Source organism: Phytophthora infestans, genomic scaffold, assembly GCF_000142945.1.
Source record: "Phytophthora infestans T30-4 supercont1.31 genomic scaffold, whole genome shotgun sequence".
Classification (NCBI taxonomy): domain Eukaryota; phylum Oomycota; class Peronosporomycetes; order Peronosporales; family Peronosporaceae; genus Phytophthora; species Phytophthora infestans.
The window spans coordinates 791,002-812,736 of record NW_003303728.1 but is presented as its reverse complement, the minus strand read 5'-3'; the positions used below and the strand labels follow the sequence as shown (position 1 = coordinate 812,736).

The window sequence follows — 21,735 nt, the reverse complement described above, 5'->3', positions numbered from 1 at the left end:
GTAGATGGAAAATACACTCACTTATTTAGACATAAACTAAATCATGGTATATGTACCATCAACGCTCACACAGCGTATTTTACTAATGCGCGCTCGAAAATTGAAATTACAGTATTGAATGTGCACTATGCGCGACGAATTAGTTGTTGTCTACATAGACACGAGTATGTGTGCAACAGTGCAGACCTTACAGGTGGGCGTAACAAGTCGATGTGGCGGTACTGTACTTTAGTGTGGTGTAGTGATTTCTCCAGAGTAGCAAATCATCACCCTTCGACATAGACGCGGCACCGCCCAAGATGTTCAAGCGACGAGTCCTCGGTCACGTGATGTACCGTGACTCCAAGGTGCAAGAGACTCGACGGCGTCACTACCGAATACTCAGCGAATATTGGATACGGTCCAGATGTCACGTAATCCAGGCTGTCCTTATTAATAATAATGGATTCGCATTCAGCGGCCAAGAACTGACCATCTACGGTACGAAACCTCGGTGGCGGTTGGGATGAGTTCGCGGAAGACCCCGCAACCCTTTGAAGACACGTTCACCGTCTGGGACAGGGCGCGAGCTATTAAAGATGCTTTTGCGACGGTGCATACGATGCTTGGTGTGCAAGAAGATCCATAACGGATCATTGTTCACTTTTTATTTGTAAACATGATTAGGACTTCTTACTAGCAATAGGCCCGACATAAATACAGAACAGAATTTCCACTCAAGCACACAGAGCGACCTCCGGCTTCAAGGTAAGCGTCTGGTCAAGATTATTTTAGTGTGGTATGGCTTAAGGCTCTGTAGCGAGGGTTCATCCGGCAAGTCCAAGAGACTGTGTGTTTTGGCCGATTACTATCGGGTGGTTTAACGTGACGGCTTATTGTTGCCTATTTGCACGGCTGGCAGCGCTTGTATTGCATCCCTTTTATTCTTCCAACCGAATGTTAAACACTCGGTGCTCTCGTAAAAGGCTTACCCGTGCCTGATACCCTTCCGCTGTTGGGACCACGAGGATTTATAACACCTATTAGTTTTGCTCGTACTAGTAGCGTGCTCTTATTTTTACTGGTTGGCCTATATAAGTAGTTTACAAGGTCCAGTCTATCCCGGTGTAAATGCGGAACTGGGGTCTTCAGGTCTACCCGAAAAATCGATTGATATTCTAGCAGGCGTATTGTTGTCGGAACGTCCTAACTACATTTGTAGCTAGAGTTCACGGGGGAATGTCATTACCACAACTGGTGTCGCGACCCGGGAACAGAGGGTGGCCATTGTGAACTGTTTGTATGGCCTTCTAGTTAGCGAGGAGCCAAGAGAAGAAGAACAAGAAAAACGAGAAAACAAGAAATAGGGTGAAATAACAACAGTACCAGCTACGCCTGCCCAGTCTGGCGGGGCTCGCAACAAGGGTTTAAGTCCGGACGTGTCGGCTGCACGCTTTGCAGCCGCCACCAAGCTTTCGGTGAGCTTCGAGGACAAGGCGGACGACGGTCCTGACGCCCATGATTATGACGGCTACGAAGTCAAGACGCCGGCTCCAGAGCCAGGCGCCGCGACACCTGGAGACAGCCACGCTATTATCAGGGCTGAGTAGAGCGACCAGGTCCCTTTCGCAGAACCTCGTCGACGAGCTATATGGCGTTGCGGGGCCAGAACCGGTATATAAAGAAATCGACGATGGGACGAGGGTTCTAAACATTCAGTGGCGAGTTCAAAGCATTCAGCATTGCTGAAAGCACCTCGCCCGCCTATCGACGGTGACACGCCAGCTGTCAAGCGCGTCTTCGGCCGCGTACAAGCGCTGATGCAGAATGATGATTGGATACAGCTGCTTAAGCTCATCCACAAGCGACAGGCCCACTGCCCCGCGCTTGCGCAGTTACTTCGATATCCAGTCAACTTGGTTTCGACTAGCCAAGTTGCCGAGGATTTAGTCTCGCTCCTACTGTCGCTGGGCTTCTAGAACGAGACTTATCAATCGACGATGTCGCTCCGAGATTGGCGACCTCATGAGGCCGGATCTGCTCTCTAGAAATGTAAGAAGAAGCTTCGGAAGGCATTTGGCGCTGTTGCCATCAGCGCTGGAAAGGAGCATGTGAGTTGACCGACCGTCCATGATGAAGATCCGTCCACGATTCCGCTGCCGCGGCCACCCCAACGACTCGACCATACGCCTCCGACCAAGCGTGGCGTTGATCGTGGTGCCTTTGGCACTACCGAAGCTTCACCGTACTTTCAAGACTCGCACATGGTTACGCCACGTTCGGAGAGCCGTATGCAGCGCGTGTACGCTGGTAACGAGGGCTCATTCGGACGCCGGGGCGGTGCGCGAGCTTCCAAAAGTGGTGCCGGACGTCGTCAGGTTGACAGCGATGGTTCGTCAAGTGCCAATGACATTTTGGTGCGTACATTCGACAAAGAAGATTCTCAAGTCGAGCTAATGCGTCAGATGAATGGGCTGGCAACGCTGAACGACGTGGACCCGACACCGAGTATTGAAATGGCATCATACGGACCACCAAGACGTTCTCAGGCTCTCGCAGCAAGAGCGAGAACTATATGCAGTGGCTCCGCGGGTTCGTCTACGAAATGACTGGAACGCACACAGATGCTGCCAAATGGTGCATTCCATTTTAGCTAAGCCTCCGGGACAAAGCCATTCATTGGTTCCGTTAATCTCCGAAGAAGACGAAGCGCAAGTGGAATCTGCTGAGTGATGCGTTCATCCGCTACTATTGCTCGTAGTTCACGCAGCCGGCACTGACCCGTTACTACTCTGCAAAGCGGGAACGTAACAAACATCTGTGCGACTACATAAACAAACTGAATGGCTACGCTCGAACGCCCGTCTACACTTCGAGAAGAGTAACCGCGACGCGAAATAACACGTACAGCAGTTCCTGGCAGCGTGCAATGATGAAAAGTTGGCGGAGAGTCTCTACCACACTCGAGTCACCGACATTCACGAGCTCGAAGAGATCATTGGAAAAATTTTCAGGGCAAGGAGCGAATGGCTAAGCGTGACAATATCGACACTCTAAGAGTCGAGATGCACGACGCGACGATGCGTACGCCCGCAACAACCGACGTGATGACCGTCGCCACGATGACAACCGCAATAAACCGAGAGTTACGCTCATTGAAGCCACGGTGGGTGACTTACTAGCTGAATTGGAGGATCGTGAAGCTACCCAGGGGGGCACTGAGTATTCAAATGAAGATCAGAACGCTTATAACGATGTCCAAGACGAGTATAACGACTTTCAGCCCGAAAATACGGATGGTGACTTCTCATTGGCCTAAAATGACCGATACCTCACCGCGGCTAGCGAATATGAGCGCCGTGCAGCCGCTGAAGGCACCTACGCACGTTCAGAAAACCGTCAGACGCGTGGGAACACGCCTGATCGCGAGAATGATTTCAATCAAGATTGCCGGGGTGGTGACCGTGGGTTCAATCAGGACCAACGCGGTCAGCGCGTCTTCAACCGCGACAACAGACGGCCACAGTATGGACCATGCGCGGTGTGCGGTGGTAAGAGTCACTCCTCCCACCACTGCAACAAGCGATGCAAGTTCTACAAACAACGCCACGATTCTGGAGAGTGCGAGCTTTTTCGCAACTTCCAAGACCTTGCCAAATTCGTGCGTACCAAAGACACGATGAAAACAATTCCACCAGAGCTCACGGCCGTCGTTCGGGAACGCTATTTAAACTAGGCAACCCGTCAACTACAACTGGGTTGGTCTCTATCGGGCTGCTACAGTTAGTCGAGCATTCAATGGAAGTAGAGTGTATCTTTGATTTCATGGGGCAGAGTGAATGGCCTGATAATTATGTAACAAGTGCGAACGCGACGGGAAATGAAAATGAAAGGAGTAGAATCCTTTGTGGAGGAGCTGGAGAGAGTGTGGAGTCTGATGATGCTGATGAGGGCACCAGCGAGGGTTCGTTCGGAGTAGTTTCGAGTACAGCGCGAGACGGGACCAAGGGTCACTTTACGATGATGAAGTTGAGCCCTGGCTAAAGACAGGGATGGTGGTCGGCTAAGAAATTTGATCGAAGGATCAGAATCAGAGCTCTGGTGCAGCGCAGTAAATGACAAGCGGACGAGGGTTATCCTCGACACGGGAGCGAACTTTAGTGTGATCACTGACACCTTTGCGAAGCAGTTGCGGCTCCGGGATGTACCTGATCACGGACGCCGTATTGACATTCAAGGAATCAGTGAAGGCAAGGTGTCTACGACGCGACGAGCGTGTGTTAAGATTAAGCTCGGACTGGAGATGGTGTACGAATTCGAGATGTGGGTCATGGCTCATAGAGCGACGTCGATGTGGTACTCGGGACCAACGTTATGACCCCATCTGGGATTCGGATGGACCTGTTTCACGGCGCGGCGCAATTGCCGCACGAAGGCCAAATTCCACTGATTAAGACCAAGAATATGATCGATAGTGAAGAGTACGGCTCTCATGTTAACGCCAGGCCACCTGAGCGTTTGGACATACAAGCGCACGAGTGGCGGGAATATCGACTAGCGAAGAGTCAAATCAGGCTGGAAGAACACGTACTGTGGGTTTGTCGAACGGACAAGTTAATCCCGTCAGTGGCGAGGTTTCGACGTGGACGGCCTCAAAGTATTCGGGTGACCAATGTATATGACCAAACGGTGTACCTACCAGCACACGACTCGATTGCAATGTGGATACCAGATGGGGATTTGCCGCGAGGTGACGACTGTGTGCGTCTGGACTCCAAGAAGTACCCAAATTGACAATTGCTGGCCTATGAAGGTTGCAGAGACCGGAAGCTGTTTCAGCGGGAGTGCGAGATCTACGAACAATGGCTCGCAACTCAGCCTTCGGCAGTCGAGCGACCAGATTATCCTCAACCCCGTGGGGTGCTAGCAAGGCCCTTCGAGCCTCGCAGATGGATTCCGATTATCGTCGGACGTGTGCAGAGCGCTGGGCAATGATGATGGAGGAACGTGAGCTAGCGGATGCCGGTCTGGCATCTGGTGTGACAGCCGGGAACTTGGCTGATGGTCAATTTTCCGAAACGCCTTTGGACACTTACACGGCAGCTTACGGCGAAGGGAATAATGCAAACGAAGCCTCGGTAGCGCGTACACACGAACGACTGAGCTCCGTAAATGTTGTACATACGCCAACGAGTGTTCGTTTCGAGTCTGGGTGACAACGGGATCGACAAGTAACAGCACTGGATCAGATGGAGACACCAGTTTGGACGATATTGTCCCGGGCTTGCACGCAGCTGAATTTGCGAACGAATCATCGGTGGTTGATGCAGAATACGCAGACGTCGTACTGAAAGTGGTGAACACGGCACCGAGTGCTCGTTAAGAGATTGGAGATAATGATAGATTGTCCAGACAACGGTCATCCGAGGAGCTGAACAGAGGTCAGCAGCCCAATATGTCGGCTGCCTGCGCATTCAATATTGCGAACAAAGACTCGGCAGGCGACCCAGAGATGGGAAACCAGGCGAAGAAAAGGATGGACCCAGTACCGAGAGCTCAAATCGAAGCGGATGCCGACGTTGCGTCGAGGGAAGAGTCCGTCGCGACTTTGGACGAAACGTTCATGTCGGGTGCTCGCGTGCTAACAGTCGAAGGAAATGAAGCAACAGAGGACACAAGAAGTGATTTCTGCGAGCACCCAGCTAACAACATCGGTCTGGAAGACTACGCAAAGGGGTTGGCCTTCCTGCCAGGCCTTACCGAAGAAACAAAAACGACGATAGACTACAATGCACCCAATGTTGCTGATCCCCAGCTGTCGACCGATCGCCGAGAGCGTATAGCTCCAACGCTTAAGAACCACGAGCACATCATGATTGCTAGTGGTAACGCACCGCCGCCGCCAGCCTACGGCGCAGTATGCGATATCGACACGCAGGGGCATGCCCCAATCGAACAGCGTGCCGCTACAGTTTCTCGGCACCTGTACGAGCTGCTACGGACTTTGTTGAGAGCAGGATTGATCATCTTTTCAAACAGTCCATGAGCATCGCTGATCGTGATTGTGATGAAAAAGAACGGGCTGGACATCCGGCTCTGCATTGATTACAAGATGGTGAATGCCATCACCGCAATCATGGAGTATGCAATGCCGCTAGTCGACAATCTGTTGACTGATCTCGAGTGCTAGCTATGGTTTGCTCGCTGGATGCTGCAAGCGGCTTCTGAGCCGTCATGATGACCTTGTGAGCACGTAAAGTATCGGCGTTTGAATGTGCTCTAGGACACTTCGAGTGGTTACGCATGCCCTTCGGGCTAAGGAACGCGCCGATGATCTATCAATACATGATTGATAACGCGTTCTGGGAAGTTGTTCAGCCAAAAGGAGGTTGGTTTGAATACTCGGACACGATGCGTTTAGCTGAAGAACAGGCCAAGGAACGTCGTGGAGCAGGTACCGATGGCTCGCTCCAAACGAAGTTCGCGGCAGACCGCGAAGCACCGGTGGAGGCCGAGCCGTATTACAGCTCATCAACAGTCCCGTCGCTGACATGCTTACGACTGGGGAGCCAGCCGAATCGTCGCTGGAACCCGTGTTTGGTCGACGGTCGCTTGTGGTTGATATTTGCTTTGGTGGCGAGGATTTCAACAGCTGTCTAGCGACGCTGAACTGATTGCTGGCAGGATTTGCACAGTGAGTTTGCGGTCATCACCGAGATTTCGTTTTCAACGAGCAAGCGGGGCATGCAGTTGCTCCTTGGAGTGGTTATTTATTACATCCGCTTTATCCAAGACTTTGCTGTCTACGATGCGGCGCTGTCCAGCTGAAGGATGAAGACTTTGTCGCTGAAGGTGGCATTTCTGTGGCACGTCGTTCCGTCGAGAAATTGAAAGCGAGTGTTTCACATGCACCCATCCTCAGGCACTTCGATCGGTCGAAAGAAGTTCATGTCATGCTCTTTGCGAATGAATGGGCGTTGAGTACGACGCTTATGCAAGGTACCAAGGTCGTCCAAAGCCAACCATTGGCTGATGACATTGCTTTTCTATAGGTGACTTATGGTTTTTTATATTTAACTCAAGCTTAGCCTACCTATAAATATACTCAGTTTACAGCCTACCTTAAATTGGTCACCTCGCTCCCTTTAGGTAAAAAGGGACCTGTGAACTGCCGTTCACTGAGACTTTGTAAACTCTCGGAAGCCAACTTTCTCTAGTGCAAGGTGCTGTGTGACCCCGTTACACTTGATAGCACTCGTAATCAATCCACGCCAAAGCGGGTAATCTACCTGAACCTCTCTAAAGTTTGTTGCGTTGGATATGAACAGCTTTTCCCATCCGAACGGCTCACAGTTCGAGTTGGTTCGGAAGATGGCAGGTATCTTCGGGATGGAGGCCCTGCAGAGCCTGGCGGTGTCAACAACGGCCGAGCAGCTCGAGCGCGTCAATGCGTTTGACGCTTACGAGCAGGGGCTCATCGCGCATGTGCGGGAGAACCTGCAGGCTCCGGCGGTGGAAGCGAATCCACCTCACCCGAAGCCAATACGGCTGAAGGTTAAGCCGTATGAAGGGAAGAAAGGCGAGAGCCTTCACTTCTGGGTCCGAGAAGTAGAGCTCGCGATGGACGCGGCTCTGATCTCGACTGAGCTACTTCGTGTTGTTTTTGCACTCTCCAACCTTAGCGGCCGTGTTAAGAGCTGGGTGTACACATGGGAGGCAACATCCCCTGGATGTTTCACATCCTGGGCCCAGCTGTGTGAACAGCTCCGAGCCGCGTTCCTCCCGGCGAACTACGAGTACCGCCAGCGCTCGCGATTCCTCTCGTGTAAGCAAGGAAGGCGTGAGCTGCACGAGTACGTGCAAAGAGATTCGGGAGCTCACGGCGTCCCTAGTGGGAAACCCACTCGACGAACATATCAAGATGACTGTGTTCATGGACGGCCTTCGAGTGGGCCCCGCACCCATTCAGCTGTTCCAAGTGCAGTCAAACACCCTTGAAGAGGCGATTCAAGTGGCTCTTCAGGAAGGGTACAGCCATCGCCAGGCGCGTACGCCGGCCTCGGCGTGGCCTGGGAGTTCCCTGTCGACTCCCGGTCGAACGAGCCCCAACGGACCAGTTACCATTGGAACTCGGGTCCGCCGAACAGCGTGACATCCACCGCTTCGGCTGCGAAAAGATGGGCCACTTCAAGCGCGACTGTCCCGCGGAAGGACTCCGCAGACGGTCTTTCTCCAAGCCCGTCCTCAAGGGTCGCTGGTAGAAGCCAGGATCTCGGGGACAGGGGAACGCCGGAAACCAGGAGGGGGCGGGGCGCCCTACTGGGGAACAATTAAGTCTTCTTGGTGGGTGCGCGGGTGGCGCATACCACGGGGACTTAGCCCCTGAGAGTATTCGCACCCTCGAATCGGCGAAGAGCAGCGGCGGGTTGCTCATAGTACACGGATGTGTACGGGGATACGATCATCCCTTTTGAATCTTGATCGATTCTGGGGCATTGAAGAATTTCGCACGCCGCCAGACAGTTGCTCGTTTTTGCAACAAGTTGTCCGATGTTTTGAGAGAAACAAGGGCAACGGGACAGTGTCAGTGCGACTGGCCGACGGGAAGGTCGTCACTGTCCCCAACGTCCAAGTGAATCTGGCCGTCAAGTTTGAAGACTTTGACAGCCTCGAACAGGTCACTGTTCTCGACATGGATCCATACGATATGAACCTGGGCATGCCCTGGTTGAGAAACACGAGCCCTGGATCGGCTGGCGAGGCAAGGCAATCGGTACCAGCCGCCCTGCGCAGCTCGACAGAGCATTGGTGAGTCATGTTCCCACCTCTGTCAGGACCCGGGGCGCCCGCAAGGATTGCCGGGATACCAAAGCATCCGGCAGATGCTTGGGAGTCGTCGACGTATATGACGACTCCATGGATGTTTTATGGTGGCAGCGCCCAGAGGAGACGCTGGCCAAGTGGGTAACTTAGTTCCGCAGACAGCAGCAGCTGTCACGAACACTGACAATAGCGTGTTCGTGGTGGGTAACAGAGCTCCACTCACGGTCGCCCAGACCTTAACTGAAGAGGAAGACGTCGGATACGCTTCCTGTGTGGGTAACATAGTGCAACACGCGGTCGCCCAGACCTTAACTGAAGAGGAAGGTGTTGAGCACGCTTCCTGTGTGGGCACCACAGTATCACACGAGGCCACGAGTGCCTCGGATGTCGGAGCGCCGACATCCCCAGACGTGGGTAGCAAAACTTCACGTCACGGTCGCCGTCGACGACGACGTTGTCGCTTCAAGCGACTCGGAGTCCAGTGCCCGGGCTTCTGCGACAAGGCCGGTGGGAGAGTGTTATCGCATCTTCGATGGCGAGACCGGCTTACCCATCAAGGCATCTGGTGTCCACTTGGAGCCGTTGCCAGAGGTTGCAGAGATACTGAACCTCGTGGAAATGACGGTCGAGTCTTTCCTGGCCAACCTCAAGGCTGAAAAGGTTGCCGTAATGGTGCTCATGAGACCTGAGACCACTCGGCAGGAGCTGAACTCCTCCTCTGTCTTGGACGAGAACGTCCTGGAAGACCTGGACAAGCAGCATCAGATGCGCTTGGGTTCTGATAGACTTAAGAATCCCCAAGGATCCGATGTATCATTTGGTGACGAAGTATGCGGACGTGGTGAACAAACACCCACGGACCCAACTTCGACCAGATCGAGGCGTACGGCATGAGATTGATCTCGTGCCTGGCACAAAGTATTGTGTCACGAGGTAATGGCTTGATGCCTTCTTCGCTGCGAAAGCGAAGGCATGCATGGTGCGGGAGTGGAAGTCCCCGCACTCGACGCCAACTTTCTGCGTTCGGAACCAGAACGGAAAGTGCCGTCTAGCTCATGCTTATAACAAGCTGAACAACGCGATGGTGCCGGCCCAAACACCAATCCCACGAAAGGACGTATTGTTAAACAACATGGCCGGAAGCGTACAGTAAAGTGCGCTGGATTTGGTAGACGGATACTACCAGATCTTGATGCGCGAGAGCGACATCCCACTCACCGCGGAGGGCACTCCAAGCGGCATGGGTTCGTCATGCCGCAGGGCTTGTCTAACACCCCGGCGACATTCAATGGCCTCGTGACGCAATTGTTCAGGCCACTGCGCGCCTTCGTACAGACGTACTCCGACGACATCTTCGTCCATAGCCGTGTCGAGCGAGGCAAGACGGCCATGAAAGTGCATCTGGGGCACCTCCGTCGAGTATTGGATGTAATGCGAGCAAACAAGCTCTACGCCAACATCGACAAGTGCGTCTTCGCGTCGTTGGAGATTAAAGTTCTCGGTTGCTTCGTAAGCAACGTGGGCGTTCGGGCTGACCCAGACAAGGTCAAGGCCATTGCAGCATGGCCAGCGCCCCCATCCCAGAAGGATCTTCGAAAGTGGTTGGGCTTGGCCAACTACCTTTACAAGTACAGTGCAGGGTACGAGGGCTTCGCTAAGCCCTTGTCGGGCCTCCTTCAGAAGGACGTCGACTGGCGCTGGGAGCAAGAGCACCAGGATGCTTTTGACAGCATCAAGGCCAGCCTCCCAGAGGCTCCTGTCCTGGTCCTGTCGCACGAGACGAAGCCGTTTAGCGTCGTCTGCGATGCGTCCAATTACGCCATCGGGTGTGCACTGCTGCAGGTCAACACTGCTGGACATGAACGAGTCATCTCGTTCCAGCCCAGGCAGCTCAACGCCGCCGAACAGAACTACCCTGTCCACGACAAGGAGCCCCTGAAAATGAAGTATGCCCTTGTGAAGTTTCGGGTTCACCTTCTGGGCTCCCTGCCCTTCGTGATCTACACAGACTACGCATCCTTGAGGACGGCGACAAATTCGCCTCACCTCTCCCAAAGAATGGCGAGGTGGCTGTCCTTCTTCGCGGAGTACAACTTCCGCGTCGAGTACAAGCCGGGCAGACTCAGCGTGCTTGCGAACGCCCTCTCTCGGCGTCCTGACTACGAGTTGGCTTACATCACACGGGTGACAACAGATCTATATGAGCGGATATGCATGGCGTATCGAGACGATGAGGCTGTCGCACCTATCGTCAAGTTCCTAATGGCAGGAATGAGCGCGAAGTCCGACTGGCTCTCGTCGCGACAGCGGTCACGGCTCCACCGATATGTGTTGAAGGATGGCCTCCTCTAATACCGGGTGGAGCCCAATAAACCTCCACGGGTGGCCGTACCCAACGGCGAGGATCTGAAGTTCAATATCCTCGCGGAGTCGCACGACGTGCCCTCCAGCGGCCACTTGGTCCGCGAGAAGACCTTTATGTCGGTCTCTCAGGCCTTTTGGTGGACCCACATGTACAAGTGGGTCGCCCGATACGTAAAGACATTTGAAGCATGTCAGCGGGTCAAGCCCGCAGGGCACTCTTCGGCTCCACTGCAAAGCCTGCCCGTACCGGCTGACTGTTGGAAGTTGATGAGTCTTGACTTCATCTTTGGGCTTCCCGCCGACGGACACGGCAACACCGGAATTTTGGTGCTCGTGTGTCGGCTGAGCAAGATGGTACATCTTGCTCCGGTTCCCTTCACTGTTACGGGCAAACAAACCGCAAGGTTGTTCGTCGATGGCGTGTTCGCTATCACAGTCTCCCGGAGACGAGTCTCGGACCGAGACCCGCGGTTCACGACTGCGTTTTGAACAACGCTGTTTCCTTTACTGGGAACTCGTCTGCAGATGTTCACTGCGGATCATCCGCAGACAGACGGTCAGACAGAGCGCGTCAATCGAGTGCTCGAGGACACTCTGCGCAGTGTGTGCGCAGCAGCACCACGTACGTGGTCGACGCAGCTTCCAGCTGTTGCGTTTGCGCTCAACAACGCGGTGCACGCGCTCACGGGGATCACGCCGTTCTACTTTAGCAGCTCCCGTCACCCCAGAGTGCCTCTCACTCTTCGAGGAGACACTGACGCCTCCATGCTAAGTGGGGGAGAGGCTCGGAAAGCCCTCCCCCCCACTCTCGGATGTGAGACCAGTTTCGCTGAGGAAACAAGTGGAATCCTTTTTGGATACCAAGCTAGGCATTGTCAGCAGGGTCCGCGATGCAATGGCGGCGGCCCAGGATAGACAAAAGGAGTACTCCGACAAACATGGAAGAGGAAACTTAAGTGTATTTAAAGTGGGGGGGGTTAGTGTTACTAGCCACGAGGAACCTACCTCTTGACACTGTCAGCTCTGTCGGCAGCAACAAGCTGAAGCACCGCTTCATCGGACCATTTGCTGTCCTGGCCGTTCTATTTTGGACGTCTTAAACGGTGCTTTGATCCGCAGGGGGCTGCTGACTGGCAGACCCACCTTAGCCCAGCTCCTCGAAGCGAGGGCCGGCCACAGACGTCGACGAGGGCGTCGGAGCAGGCGCCCAAGCCTCGGTCTGGACGGCAAAGCTGCGGTCAAGACCGTATGCAGGAGGGGCTCCGTACGAACGGACCCCGTAGCCATACGGCGAGTACGCTGAGTACGCCGGGTACGCACCATACGCGTACATCTGGGAGTGCGTCGAAGGCGGCTCCGGACGTGGCAACAGACGATCCGTCGGATCATGCGGAAGGCCTCGTCCAGATCGGACGAAGATGCCCGGCGATCCACCCGCAGATGCAGGCTCGCGAACGCACGCTCCGACAGGTCCAGGCGGGCTGCAAGACGAGCGAGCTCGCCTTGATTCCCGAACTGGGCGGGAGCATCACCGCCAGTCCTAAGGCCAAGTGCAATCTCAAGCACGAGGACGCGTTGACGAAGGCGGTCAACCTAGGGCCCTACGTCGAACCCACAGGTGAAGCGCTCGGTCAAGAGTAGCGTCCGGGAGGCGCCGAGTACTCGTACTCGTACGAGGACACCTCTGCCCCTGCTTGACCGGAATGGAGGAGTCCACTTCCACGTGGAGCGGATACTCCAGGAGCAACGGCGTCGCGGTAAGCGACAGCTTCTCGTGAGGTGGAGGGGTTATGCCCACACCGAGAGCTCGTGGGAGCCGATTGAACGGCTCCTGATTGACTGCTCGAAGGGTGTCGCAATCTGAGAACAGAAGCGGCAGCAACTTCATAAGTAGTCCGGGGCTTCTTTCCCGAACGGGGTACGGACGTTGAAGACACTCCGTACCCGCGCTCATCGTGAGCGCTAGAAGCCGCACGCTTAGGGATGTTCTTTGGCAGCATGCGCTTGCTGACCATGTGGGCAAATTGAACTTGAAGATCACGCTGGTCCAGGATGCGGGACAACAGCTGATCTTCATGGAGTTTCCGTAACTCCGTGGGTGAGTACTTGAGAGACTCCACCCAAGCCCAGAACATGTCCTCACAAGAACTCCAGGTGGGGCAGTTCTCGGGCAGAACCCAGATGTATCCCCAAAGAGGATAGAGACCACCCCGGTTCTCGGGCTTCTTACGACACGTAGTGAAGGCCTTAAGAGGGATGCAGTGTGGCGCGAGAAGCACGCATCGAGCCGCCTCCAAGTTGTCAACAAAAAACTGTTCCTTCTGGGTAAGAGTACGTTCGTAAATGCCCCTAGAGGTGTGGCTGCCCACAAGGTCACGAGGAGCGACGAGAAGCTCCATGAAGAGGTCAGCCTCAGAGCTCTCGTTGGGAGGCCAATACCCTCTTGAGTTGTTGGCAGCTCCCTGGCTGACGAGTGCCACCACCGAACCCCTACGCGAACGCTGGGCATCTTGGAAGCCCTCCTGCTGCTGGTTGAGGTCATTCGTGATCTCCCGGAGCTCCGAAATCGCACCCTCCTCCTCATCCGCTTTCTCCTCCTTCTCGTCCTCTTCATCCGAGGAGTCGAAGAGGCCCCGATGGGAGTACCGAGTCTCCTTCTCCTCGCGGAGTGGAGACTTCGAAGCCATACGCTTCTTAAAGGGCTTGGCGTCTTCGGCTTTCGCGGCCTTAGCACGCGCAAGTCCCTTGGCAAGTGAGAGACGGTTGCCAGGCTTACCCTCCTCATCGCCACCAGCTTTGGGAGTGCCCTTTGCCTTGACGGCCGGACTTTCGGAGTGCACATACGTCCTGGGACTGTGATCACCTTGATTACTAGCGAGCGACTACACGCTGTCGTCTTTGTGCTCGCTGGGCACTGGGCTGTGCCCTCCCGCAGAGTCCGCAGGAGCATCGTGCGTGCTCTCGGACACGGCTTCGTCCTCACTGCCAGAGTCGAACCGACGTTCAGCGAACCGAGGGTTTGGACGATTGTCTGAGGCCGAGGGCGACGGACTGCGGCGCTTGCTTGTTCGCTTGCCCACAGCCGTGTCACCCGATGAACCGATCGCCTCGGAGGCCACCTGAGTAGCCTTCTGAAGTGCCGAGCCTTTGCCGTGAGGATTAGTGCTCTTGACTTGCGCCTTTCCGGCCGCAGCCTTGAAGCGTGTCTTCGCACCGCTCTTCGCAGTACCACGAGGCATGACAAACGGTCGAAGTGGAGACCAAGAAGAGGAGCGCACAGAATGCTGCTCGAGGCTCTAACTGTGAAGTGAGTCTCCGCCACGCTCGCGCGGCCAAGTCGATGTTTTTCGACTTTGAGAATGAAAGTTTGTGACGCACCCTTTTCATTCTGATTGGTCGGTAAATCGAAACTAAGTGGGGGGATGTAACGGGGTAAGTAGCCCCAAGTGAACCCCTGGCTACATGAAGTGTAGCACGTCATACTTCGGAATATTTGGTACAAGGTACCAAGGTCGTCCAAAGCCAACCATTAGTTGATCACATTGCTTTTCTATAGGTGACTTATAGTTTATATTAAACCCAAGATTTATCTGCCTATAAATATACTCAGCTTACATTCTACCTTAATTAGGTCACTTCGCTCCCTTTTCGATAAAAAGGGGACCTGTGAACAGCCGTTCACTGAGAGTTTGTAAGCTCTCGGAGGCTAACTCCCTCTAGTGCAAGGTGCTGTGTGACCCCGTCACATATCGTCTATACTTGGAAAGGTGTGTGAAAAAAAAAAGCAGAGCTCCTACAAAATGAGGGGGTTGTTGTGCCCAATTTACTGTATATACGAAAGGTTGGAGTAGCTAAATGTAAACAATCAATAGTCAACGCAGTTTGCATCCAATCGGTGCATTTCGTGCTTGGGATAAATGTGTACCTCACGTCCAATCGCGAGGGCGAGGGACGGTCTAATCGTCCAGTCAGTGTCGCAGGTCCGCAAATATCGCCCAATCAGGGCGTGAGTTATTTGTGTGGTGTTTTTGTTTTTTTGTAATTTTGGCATAGTTAGGCCGAGTTAGAAAGATAGGCGCGGTCTGTAAGCTGGGACGAAAATGTATTAAAAAGGCGGAGTGTAGCCATGCGAGAAGGTAGGAAAAAGCAATAGGAAAGGAAATTCTGACCACACTGCTAGTGTTGTAGTAGGCCTGAATTACATGTATGTCCTATCGGGTTTCGACAGCAGAGGACCAATCACGACTAGCAGGCTTGAATAAATATGGTTACAATACAGAATCATCAAACAATTTTAGCCAGGAATTTTGTCTTCATCTTTGGTGAATGGGTCAGCCTACGTGCATAATATTATTTGTGAAAAGGGAGCTTCTTATAAAAACTGCTTTTAAAATGAGTACTCATACGATTCGAAACTGTTATGACAGGGTAAACGACGCTGGATTATCACGGGACGTGCAAAATTATCCCCCTTCTGTGACATCACTTCTTTTCCCGCTTAGGTACGGGTGCAACATTTTTAGGAACTTCAGAATCGTGTGGAGACTGTGAAGCTTTTCCGTTGTATCGTTGGTGTGGGTTCTCCGTGGAAGTAGACGAAGGCAAAACCGTGGATGACTTGAAGGAAGCGATCAAGGCGAAGAAGGCCAACGACTTCAAAGAGGTTGATGCACACAAGCTGCAGCTCTTCCTGGCGAAGGCGGGGGGCAACGCATGGCTGTCGAGCCTCACTGAAGATGTGAAGAAGCTGAAGAAGGGCGAGAAGACTGCTCTCGTCAAATCTCTAACGCAAGAAGAAATAGAGCTGCAGGGAGAGGATCCGATTTCTGAGTGTCTGGAAGGCGTGGATCCCCCGAAAGTGAAACAGATTCACGTGCTGGTGGTGGTTCCGGAGCATGATGGTACTATCTCAAACGATATGTCTGCAGTGACAACGCCACTGATAGTAGAGCAAGTGGAGATGTCAATGAATAAGGTTCTCAGGGAACGAGATGAGAAGGCGTCTGCGTATTCGTTTTCCGATCTGAATACTGCGAGGGAAGAGCGAATTGTCAAGAAGATGCTCTTGACCGAAAATATTCCTGATGTCAAGGAGCCAGTCGATACTTCCATCGCCGGTTATTCGTGGATTCCAAAAATCGTGGAGAGCGAGGAAAGTCAAAGGGCTGGGTACATGGCGTACTTGCAGCAGCATTTGAAGACGCTGATAGATCGAGGAGACTTCTTGTTGGATAACATTGCGGGCGATATATCAGTTTTTAACATCGAGGACCCAAGACTCCCGTTTGCTATGAAAGGCACAGCTGATGTATTGCTCATCAATCGAACAGCGAAGAACCCACTGATTAAGCTGGCTGGGGTCAGCTTGGTGATCGAGCTCAAGAAGAAAGTCGAACCGGGCCATGTTCCTCAAGCAATTGGTCAACTTGTGAGCTGCAGCATGAAGGCGCCTCTCAATTGCTATCCGCTGAGTTTGTTGACGGATTGAAACGACCATTGGCATTTCTCTTGGTTCAGCGACAAGCACGTTCTGACCCAAGTTACGTTGAAGTATCCAAAGAACGCGTTCAAATTTATCGAGGCAGCTATACTGAGACGAACGGAGTCTGCCCCACCTCCTCCGTCATTCATGCCTGGATCTTTCAAGACAATCAAGGTTGATGACTTCTTGCCCCAGCCGGTTGATGCTCGTGCAGAGGAGATGATGGAACGATACGAGTTGATGGCAGATGTGGTGGAACCAGAGCTTCTCATGGCGAGGCGGATGGATTATGCGCGACTGTTAGTCCAGTCGATGCCTATGTACTCTTACATGTATACGTAGTTCGTCGTTTCGATCTTAACGAGTTCGTGAATGAATATTTATCGCTGTGTTGTAGTGTCAATGCTTGCCTAAGACTATCAGCTTTTTAGCTTTTCTATCCTGAAAAATACTACAGTATAAAATTAATAATTAATGAAGATGGAGGTATACTCACCTGAGCAATGCCAAAAGTTTATTAATGCAGCGCAGAAGCGCTACTACCAGCGCACTTTCGAGGGCCCATAAATGAAGATAATATTTTTAAGCGACCACAACTTCTTCAGTTTTAAGCATTCTGCAGCTTATAAGGGCTCAAAAGATAGAGGACACGCCCCGCTTTCGTTTAAAGTGCTTAAATCGCGATTCGTACTTAGGTTCATAAGAAACATTTTGTTTGACGCAGTCTCACATGTGCAAGGCGCCAAAAGCGCGCCAATTTTAAATGTTGAAATGTACTGGATTTTTTGCCTAGTACCTGCGGTGGATTAATCTTAGCTCAATACCTTTGCACATCTCCTTCTTGTCGCGCTGATAGGGTGGTATTATTCTTTGTGGTCGTTTATGCATTCATGACCCGTTCGCTATTCGTTCTGTGATTATCATCACCCCTTCATCTCAGTTACCCATTTCCCAATATTATTGATAAATTACGCCGGCAGATTTTTCCGCAAGAGTCGTGCGACGCGTGGCGCTTCATCATTGGCTAAAAGTCTATGTGACACGCAATCTCTTACAAACGGGAATTTTTCACTCCCCCCTTCTTCCTCATTCCAGAATCCATCGGCTACACTGTAGAAATGGTGAGGCTCTTCTGTTCCATCGTTGGTGTGGCGGGAAGCGCATTCTCCGTGGAAGTAAACGAAGGCAAAACCGTGGATGACTTGAAGGAAGCGATCAAGGCGAAGAAGGCCAACGACTTCAAAGAGGTTGATGCAGACAAGCTGCAGCTCTTCCTGGCGAAGACGGCGGGCGGCGCGTGGCTGGATGGGGCTGGAGCGGCAGGTGTGATACTCGATAATGCTGGAGCACCCGTTTCACGTGACGAAAATGGAGCCCCACAAGGCTTCAAGAAGATGGATCCGTTGCTGTGGATAAACAATGGCAATCATTTCGGAAAGAATTTTCGACCGGCTGAGGGCAATGTTCACGTGCTTGTCGTGGTTCCGGATCAGCAGTTGGTTTCTGCTACTGCGGCCATTTCGGTCAAGAAGAGAAAGCTAGCTGAAATTAGCGACTTGATCACTCCATCTTCTTTCGCAAAATGTAAGGGAAGTGGCAGTTGGGTGAAATGGTTGAAGAAACTTAATGGTCAGATTGAGTGTCATCGCGTTGAACGTTCTGACGACGAAACCCCGATTCCGGTTGTGCTCTTGAACGAAACGTTTGCGAGATTTGAGGAAAACTGCAAGGTGATCAAGTTTAGTCAGAACGACTGTGAGTTTGTGAGCAAGTTGTGCCATGGCTTGTCCACTCCTTACAACAGCGAAGCAACATTTGCAGAGAAGGCGCGGCAATTGCTAACAGCCTACCTGCTCGGTGACGATCCAGTCTCGACGATTACACCGGCAATCGTTAATGGCTCAGTTTCAGACGGTTCCTATCGTTTTGGAGAGACGCTGCTACTCAATTTGGAATGTAAGCTCCAAAAAGGAGACGGTGGTGGAGATCCGACAATGCAGAACGTTGCATACTACATTAAGAACTTGCCATTCGTGATCGACCGTCAATTTCCATGTCTCTTGGTGGATATATGCGGACCGTTCATGAGTGTGTTTGGGATTGTAAACACGAGCGACGAAGACGCGATTTGCGAGCCTCTAGTCATGAGCTTCCCGCTACTTTTTTTTGACAACGAGTGGTTGATGGTATCGTTGGCACGTATGTGCGCTTCCTTGAAGGCTGCTGTCCAGGAGCTGACGAATTCGTGCTACGAGCTCAGCGCTAGTCGTCACCACGATGCGTTTGGTCTGCATTTAACCACCCTCGATCGACTAAGATTCCCATATAAAGATTCTGTCGAACGCAACGGCACGGACATCTCATTTCAGTATTTGGAAGTGGTTCAGCGGTTTGTTTTCAGGGCCAATCACGCTGGAGTTAACGTTATCATCAAGTTCGCCAAGCGGTACGGGGCGGAAGTCCATGATTATTGTTGGGGCGCTGGTTTTGCTCCCAAACTGCTGTTCTGCGAACTTTTACCTAATGGCTGGGTATTCGTCGTTATGGAGCAACTTCCATTGTGTCCCCTTCGTCAGGCCAATGGCATGATAGTTCGTGATCAACTGCTGAAGATCGAAAACGCTCTACAAGATGGATCTTTCGTCCATGGTGATCTTCGGGAGCATAACGTGATGTGGGATACCAGTAAGAACCGAGTCGTGTTGATCGATTTCGATTGGTCGGGAAGGGATGGTGTCGATACGTATCCACCATTTATGAATGCTGAAATTGCATGGCCACCCGGAGCAGTGTGTGGCGAGCCGCTTCAAGTTGCACATGATGCGTATTGGATTGCTTCAATAGCTGCCCGATTGAAGTAAGGCGAAACTTTAAATTCATCGATATAAGTCGCGTATTCAGTACCTTTTATTCCTAAGATAAGCCATTATTTATCACTACCCGGTAGAATCGCTATTCAAAACTATACAATTAGAAATATACCATCGCTTTTATGGCTTTACGCACAGGGATCCCGAAAAATGAATAAATTGAAAAAGCAATATTTACTGATCGGTATAATAACCTATTTTGCAGCCAAAAAGGTGCTGTACCCATAACGTATTTATCAAATTCAAAATGTGATAGCTTATTCCTGGCGAAAAAGTCGGGAGGCGCTTGGCTGGAGCGGCAGGTGTGATACTTGATAATGCTGGAGCACCCGTTCGACGTCATGAAAATGTTAAGTGGCCCCTAATATCCTCTTTTGTCTATGGCTCCTGTTATGGATGAGCCAGCAGATCACCTAACCGCTGAGGGCCACTTGAGGGCGATTGAGCGTTTCTTACCTTTTTTTTGGTAAGACCATTCAAGGGGTAAGGTTCTTGATTGGTGATAACTGCGCAGTGGCTTGCAAACCTCATGAAGGTGCACCTTATTGGCTGTGCCAGTCATAGACTAAAGCTTGCTGTACGTGATTTCCTCCGCCCCCATTGTAGTGGGCCCCTCCATTACATAAGTAGGTAGATTTCTTTACATAAGTAGGTGCATCGGCACACGACTAGCGTGTGCTGAAATGGTGCCATGCCATTATCTGATTTATGGGGAGCCATACCCATTATTAGCCAATTGGACTATGACGTGTATTTGAGTTGCCAGGGCTATGGTCTTGGTCCTAAAATTAAAGTCAGAGTTGATTTTTCCTTAAACCTAAGCCTCAGTCGTCCTATTGCGAGCTTCCTCAACACTATAGTGTAAGCAAGTAACGGAGTAAATACCTGGCCCGATACACCTGGTAGCACTTTGTAGTTTTTCCAACAACCAAGTTCGACATGAGCCAAGATCTTGACCACGCTGCTTTCCCCCATCTCACTCAGATCGAGTGGGAAGCTCTCCACCGCCTCGCGGCGGTGTCCGGAGAAGCCGTCGTCACGTCGCTGCTGCGCTCAGCGACGCCCGACGAGCAGCGCGTTGAGGCACAAGAATTCATGGAACGCGAGCTCGCCGATGCGAATCGGCGAGTGTCAACTCCCTCGCGTACCTCCACGAATGACGTCGTGAAGCTAGAGACGTCCACCTACTCCGGTGCCGGAGAAGACCGACTTCCGCTGAATCGCTGGTTTCGAGAGATCGACGTCGCCATCGCCTCGATGTTGCTCGAGGCGCCTTCGGCGAAGGTCCACTCCCTCCTCTTGTGGCTGTCTGGGAAAGCCAAGGAATGCAAGTTGGACGTCGATCCCAACGCCTTCCTCACTCTGGATACCCTCCAGAGTGACCTTCGGCTCGCGTTTGAGTCGCCGCAAGATGAATCCCGAACCGGGCAGACTTCTTCGCCCTTCGGCAAGGCACGATGACTATGCGCGACTACGTCCAGAAGCCACGACACCTCGCGTCGTGTATCGTGTCCAAGCCCATCGATATGGCCTCCCAGGTTCATGTGTTCGTGTTCGGTATCCGCGAAGGCATGACGCGCTACTGCCTTACCATACGGACCCCTCTACACTCGAAGAGGCGTTTGCCCTCGCTCTACGCGAGGACTACGTGGTTGCGGCGTCATACGCTCACGCGCTACGTGCTTCAGATCAAAACTCTGCGCCCGAGCCCATGAACATCGACGCTATCAATGCGACGAGTAAACGCCAGAGTCATGTAGAGCGTCGGAACGGTGCTCGGAACAGTCGTTCTCTCACCTGCTTCCGTTGCCGGAAGGTCGGCCATCGCGCGGCGAAGTGCCGCGCGCCAGCTCCAGTGCTTGCGCATGTTGATGCGGAGCCCGTGAGTTCTGATCAGCCAAAAAACGGTCCGGGTCAGTAGGCTGGAATGGAGGTCCAGGTCCCCCGGTGGCAACCCAACCTCCTAGCCCTCCTGTGCTACATGCACACTTTCATGCCACCACCACGCCGAGCGATTCAAGATTGATCATTGTCAGTCTTCATGTCGCCGGTGCCCGGCGACCACTCCGAGCGCTCCTTGATTAAGGAGCGACCAACAACTTCTTCCGCGCGTCATGCTTGTCAGTACTCCCGTCGAACATCACTGTTCGCAAAGGTAGAGAGGAGGTCGCTGTCAAGTTGGCGGATGGGAAATCACGCCGCGTCGCGCGGCGCGAG

At 52.6% G+C, this 21,735-nt stretch overlaps 1 protein-coding gene and 1 pseudogene across 1 annotated transcript; both read left to right on the top strand.

Moving 5' to 3' along the window:
- Positions 1-15,689: 15,689 nt before the first annotated feature.
- PITG_12613 lies at positions 15,690-16,987 on the top strand (annotated as a pseudogene; the record flags this gene model as incomplete).
- A 766-nt stretch (positions 16,988-17,753) lies between these two features.
- On the top strand, positions 17,754-19,509 carry PITG_12612 (Crinkler (CRN) family protein; the record flags this gene model as incomplete). Its single annotated transcript, XM_002899333.1, has 1 exon — positions 17,754-19,509. The coding sequence occupies one exon, from the start codon at positions 17,767-17,769 to the stop codon at positions 19,507-19,509; it is 1,743 nt and encodes a 580-aa protein (XP_002899379.1).
- Between the last annotated feature and the right edge of the window lie 2,226 nt (positions 19,510-21,735).